At 48.7% G+C, this 6,000-nt stretch overlaps 2 protein-coding genes across 2 annotated transcripts; both read right to left on the bottom strand.

The window, feature by feature from the left end:
- Window positions 1–1,029: 1,029 nt before the first annotated feature.
- On the bottom strand, window positions 1,030–2,213 carry BJ212DRAFT_1475650 (uncharacterized protein; the record flags this gene model as incomplete). The annotated part of the gene is made up of 5 exons (XM_041339262.1): window positions 1,030–1,559; window positions 1,625–1,763; window positions 1,830–1,933; window positions 1,983–2,120; window positions 2,183–2,213. 5 exons carry the CDS (start codon window positions 2,211–2,213, stop codon window positions 1,030–1,032), a joined length of 942 nt encoding a protein of 313 aa, XP_041198061.1.
- Window positions 2,214–3,756: 1,543 nt separating this feature from the next.
- On the bottom strand, window positions 3,757–5,025 carry BJ212DRAFT_1475649 (uncharacterized protein; the record flags this gene model as incomplete). Its single annotated transcript, XM_041339261.1, has 1 exon — window positions 3,757–5,025. The coding sequence occupies one exon, from the start codon at window positions 5,023–5,025 to the stop codon at window positions 3,757–3,759; it is 1,269 nt and encodes a 422-aa protein (XP_041198060.1).
- Window positions 5,026–6,000: the final 975 nt, after the last annotated feature.

Raw genomic sequence — 6,000 nt, 5'->3', positions numbered from 1 at the left:
GGACAGGATAGGGGTTTATGGATCAGGCTAGTAGTGAGGATCCGGAGGTCCAGAGCTCAGGGGAAATTCCATAGCAGATCTAATCCTGCTTAGATATGGAGCACACAGCAGAAGGGGATCTGGGAATGAGTCAGAGGTGGGGTCCAGAAATAGGTCCGGAAAGCATGGGAATATGATGGGATCTATGTCTGGCATACAGGATATGACAATATCAGACATAGTGTTTGAATAAAAAGAATACTTACCTGGTTGTCCTGCAACTCATGCTTTTATGTCTCCAAAATCCCAGCCAGCAGGTGTATGGGCAAGCCTGAAAGTTGGTAGAAAGTAGTCAGAATAATGTTAGTACACAAACTGAATCAAAGCTTTCAACAAAATGAAATTTTACTGGAGCTTGAGGGATAGACAGCATTCATTACTAGACTCACATAGGGAGAGCAAAGATGGCATTGCACAACTTGTAATCTGTGTGGTCGCAGTAGTACGTGACTCCATAGTTTCCTGTTAATCTTAAAACTTCAGTATAAAACTTCACAAAGGAGCTTAAGGATTGGGCTGTAGTGGTTCCTGTATATATTACACAATGGTGGAACGAGGACAACGACTATCGTTATGCGCGAGACAGGGTTGTAGATTACTAAGCAGGCGTTAGTGGCCCAAAATGGACATAATCGTCAATTATAATCTGAAGGGGGGGGCCCTACAGATTTAGAGTCTGTAAGAGGGTGAAGAAAATAATGCGCGGGAAATTCGTCCTAAATGAACAGCGGCATCGCGGCGGGATTGCCTTGAATGGTATTTTTTATTCTATTCTATTCTATTTCGCATTATTCAGGCCTACGGATAGTCACCCATTTATGAATCAGTCGCTCAACAATGTTCATTTGAAAAACCTTATTGTGAGATACTTGATATTATGTATGCAAGAAGTCTATGAGGATTATAGATGTGAAATGTACAGAGGTATAAGTTTTTGGGGGAAGCAGAGTTCAAGAAATGAAATGAATAACGACGAGTCGCGCTCAACGTCTAGGGATCAGGTAGAAGAAGCACCCCCATCGCAAGAACAGCGGCCCCGAAGCACACAGTCACAAAAATGCTAACCTCCTTTGGTTGCAGCGCCCACGCGTATGTCATGATACCCATGATTGCGAGTATAAACCCAACCCCAGCGAGGATAATGCACAGGGCGTGTACGCGACTCAGGAGATGCGATGAAATCGTAGGACTCCAAAAGCCAACCTGCTCCAGGTGTGGGTCCCTAACAAATATAGGAGGTTCCGCAGGTTGCGATCCCATCCGCTGCAGCACTGGGGGCGCATATTTGGTATCTGCGTGGTTATCTGATGTGCCCGTCTGTGGCGAGTTCTCCGGGTCAAATTTCTGGGCATCATTGTTTTGGGCGTCTCTCTCGATGTCTTGGACGTGGAATGAACCATTCACTGGAGATGCTGTAATTTGAAATCCTTTGGCTCTGCCTTCTGCGAATAACTCTTCGTTTGAGGCTTCTTTCAGCTTATATCGGATCAAAAGAAAAGCCGCAAGGAATGATAGGACAGCTGCGCAATCAACGTGTCGCGCACGAATGAGTCATTAACTATGCCCTGGTGATAACCTAACTTACCTGCATAGACGTGCATGATCAATGCACCCAAAAATCCTGCATTTGCAGCTTTGAGGAGACTTGGCAAGGCATCGACTGCGTTCGGATCAGTATTCACTGGCACCAACATCCCTGCTTCTATGGATGCAAAGAATGTCGTCTGTGCAACGCCCAAGGAAATTGTTCATCAGATGAATGTCAGTCACCAGGCAAGCCATGACCTCACAATTACACTGATGAGCTGCAGTCGTTCCTGCCACGAGTTCACGAGGTTTGTCATTGCGCGCTTACGAGCCTCTTCGTCTTCCTTATCTTGCTCCTTCTGCGTGCCTGCACGGAAAGTCAGCAGAACTCTTCCATTCAAAGCACTGCGACATACGTTTTCTGGGAGGAAAAATGACATCAAACTCGCGTTCGCGTTCCTCCGAGTGTCCGCCAATCCCCAGTTGCTTGAACACACCGGGCGTTTCTGTGCGGGAATGAGTTGGTAATTCAATGCTGGTTGCTCGAACCAATTCTGCTCGTCCATGGAAACATTTTGAGTGCCTCAATTCGGGTGAAGCTAATGAAAAACCTCACCTCCAGTCGTATGGATTCGTCGTGAGGTCATTATAGTGCTCAGTGCAGTCGTGAGGACACAAATGATGTTGGGTTAAGGGTAGTCACAGGAATCATATTTAACTTGGGCCGTGCTGTATAAAGGTCAAAGCGCCAAGAGTGAACCTTGGAGAAAGCTATACCGTGTAGGTCACATTTGATCCGATTCCGAGGCACTAACAAAGGAGTTGCCAGCGTTCCTATTCACGGTGTGGTAAGCGGTGTTCATTTATGTAAAACGGTTCCGATGTGCTTGGACCAAGGGTGATGCAATCAAGACGTCTTCTCGGAATATTACGCGTTTTGAGTCTTGTCATTTACCGGCATTCACTTGCACAGCCAGAGGGGGAGGGGAATCCCCTCAATATGTAGTCTGAAAGTCTGAGACTGGCGTATATGGTTAGCGTGCAATGCTCTTGGCAGGCAATGTCAACGTAATGTGAGCCCGGCAGCGGCATGTAAAAATATTCTTCTTGGAAATGTGGAGCTACATCTTAAAATGATCCTGAATGCCACGATGCCATCGATTTCTTGGGAGATCAAGCTTCAAGTTCCAACCACATAAATATGTGACCGCAGCTGACCACGGATAGTGACCCACGAGGCATGGGCGGGCGTCTATATATGCTTGTTCAGATCCTCACATATACCGGTACGCAGCCTTACTAGGCCTCACTTACAATTTGGCACCGTTTATGCAGCACGCTTCAAGACGGAAAAGACAAGAGTGACAACGTGGAGAGATAGTCACATCATCTGACTGCATCCAATCCAATAGATACCAGCTGAACGAAGAGTCGTATGCACGCGGCTGTCTGCCTGGTCTGCCTCGAAGAGCTTCGCCCAGATACCCCAGCCAGCGACAGAGTTTGTGAGAGGGAAGGACTGTTCTCCTGGCCATCACAGTTGTAAATCCACAAAACAGGTTCGACTAGCTTACATCAATATTTGAATCTTCCACTGATAATGTTCGTCGTTTGCTTCAAAAGTTGTTGTCACGTGCTGTCTGAGTGGGAGTCGCGGCGCGCGCGTACTATGATGTAGTGCTCTCTCTCTCGCTGCAAATTCTCTCGTCTACGCCTTGAAGATAGTCTCGGGCATGGAGAGCAAATAGGTCGAGCTTCTGGGCATCATTCATTGACGTCCTCATCTCCTGCCGACGTTCATCACAGTTCATTCCGTTTCCGAATTTCCGTGACGAGTTATGCTGGTACGTTACTTATATATTTTCCACACGGGATGGCTCAGCCGGTGGCTCTGCTTCTCGTGTCAACTTATTGCACATAGTGAATTCCTTGTGTCTGGCTTGGCAAGCACGATGTTTCATTAGGCTTCATTAATCATTTTTGACTCACGCGCGCGCGCTGCGTCTTGCCCCCGGGCGTACCCTCGTTTGCTATGTTAGGGATGTTTGGCAGTGTGGGTGGGTTCTCTCTGGTGGTGTTGCTATTGAATTATCGAAGTTTTCTGATCTGTCTATATATTACGCGCTTTACTCTATGTTCGCACCAGGTGAAAATTATGTACGGGGTCTCGCAAACTTGCAGTGGCCGTATCTATGTGTTCATAACTTTCCTCCACCAATTTCCGGGGCCTCTGGGGCTCGCCACCACTGCTGGTCCCTGCCAATCTTTTCTCCAACTACCCGAGTGTCCATTGACAACAAACAGACGCCCGTCCCCCTTTCTCAGCTCTTCCGCAGCGAGCCAAATGGTGCTGTCCTTAATATCTAGCGGCCCGCCTGCATCACGACTGACGGCTTCATCCTGATCTGCTCCAACTAGGGTCTGCGGGAAAATACTGATGATAACCACCCGTATCCTTGGCTCCTGTAGAATGGCTTTTACATCCCCAATGAAAAGTTCGTCATTCTCTATGTTTGCGTGCGCGCGACGGGGGAGTGCAATGTGCGTTAATGACGGGAAAACCTCTAGAAGTGCAAGCGGTGAATACCATGCTTGAGCTGGTTCCGCGATGCAAAGGTGGGTAACGTGGTGGAATATAGTAGCCGGCGATAAATCGCTCAAAGCGCTGGTGGAGTCATGTTGGATAGCGGAATTCGGGGTTGAAGGACGCGTGGTACTCGGTGTCGCCGGGAGGGAATGGATGGGTGTGGAAGGTGCCGAGGGCCGCCATTGAGCAATTGGAGGGATCATGCAACATGTTTTGGCGAAGTCGACATAAGAACTCAGGAGAAGCTCGGTAACATTGAGGTTTCCAGGCGCCCCCCCTTCCTCTGAACCCTCTGCAGTTTTCCCAATGTCGCGCAGGACGTGTGCCCACTGAGAAGGTACGGTTATCATGTATGCTCCAGGGCATGCAGTAATGATGGTGGCAGTGTCGCTGTCGGACACTTTCGTGCCTAGTTTTCGCAGCGTGAACACCGCGAGATCAGTGTACGTCGATGCATGTGTGATTGCAAGGCGCTTCACAACATTTCGCAGGAAGGCTGAAGTGATGGCCACCTTTCCCGTTCTTCCAGGCCTGCTCGCTTTTCGAGCATCATTGACAGTTCTTCGAAACAGCAAGACATCCTTCTCTCTATCAAGAACTACAGTGCGATACAGCACAATGTTCGCGAGGTCATGGAGGTGACGGGAGGTCAGAGTCACAGCGTGGATGCCGCTTGGTGTCTCCCATGCGCTTTTGAGTCCCTTCCAGCCCGTTTTGGTGGTGCCAGTAATAGGTGATGCTTGCTCTAGCTTGTGGTCAGGCCACGTAGAAGAGAGAACGACTTCGGAGATGATCTGCAAGAGTAGTTCGTTTGGAAGGGCTTCCAGAGCCGGAGCTGAGGAAAACTTTGTGTTGTCAAACAGGGTCGGCATGCTGGTCAGCTTATCGTGGAACTTCTCTATACACTGGATCAGTCCTCAGGTGTCGCGTCTCTATAGTTAGACAGGACTGAGGAAGTCGAGGTTTCCTGATGACCGAAGGGGCTGGTAAGCAAGTAAAGAGGAGAAACTGCTTGAATCACCACATCCCGTTCGTTACGGAGAATGTTTGCGCTCGCCAAGAAAATGAATGGCCAGTTTCATTCGACCGTTTACAGCAAAGCAGAATTTCAACGTACTAAGCCAGATTCGGGAAGTGAGTCGAATGCCAATCTCGTCAGTGGTCTTCATTGCAACGCACAGCTTCACGACAAATATGTCGAGTTTCACTGGCGGACCCAGGGCTTTGACGTCGTCCGGTGCTCTCCATCAATATTCTCAGGTGGCGCAGGTCGCCACCTTCCGAGTATCAGGAACACGCAAACACATAAGTAGCATCCAAACCTAGTACACGCTGGTATCAGGTACGATTTGGAACATTTTCTACCCAGGGACCATCCTACCGGGCCGCCTCCATATCCCACGAGAGCGATTTCCGAGGAGCCCGGACTACAACGAAATTGTGAGTCGTGCAAAGTATCAGGCATCTCAAGTCGCAGACGAACATTATCTGGAACATATTCGTTGGTGTGCCGGTATTCTCTGGGTCATTGGTTATAGATTCGACGGCGGTTTTGTGCTGGCTACACAAGAGATCGTTGCCAGTGAATGTCTGGGCGCTGCCAGTTATTCCAAGGTTTCCTTAGTTGTAAAGATAGTGGCCTATCAGAATAATCTCTCGAAGCCGAGGATGCCACGCTTAGAAACTAAATGGAACTCACGAGTTCAAACGTGCTCTTGCATGAGCGCTAGAGATTGTATTCCACATGATATGGTATGGACCATCGGCGATCTGTTCCGTCCAGTAATGTAGCTGTCAGTACTTCTAGCCGTTAGTACTTCTGTGTCAGTAGTGATTGTCCCAGCCTC

Source organism: Suillus subaureus (assembly GCF_016647635.1).
Source record: "Suillus subaureus strain MN1 chromosome Unknown BJ212scaffold_3, whole genome shotgun sequence".
NCBI classification, from domain to species: Eukaryota; Fungi; Basidiomycota; class Agaricomycetes; order Boletales; family Suillaceae; genus Suillus; species Suillus subaureus.
This window is presented reverse-complemented; position numbering and strand designations above follow the sequence as displayed.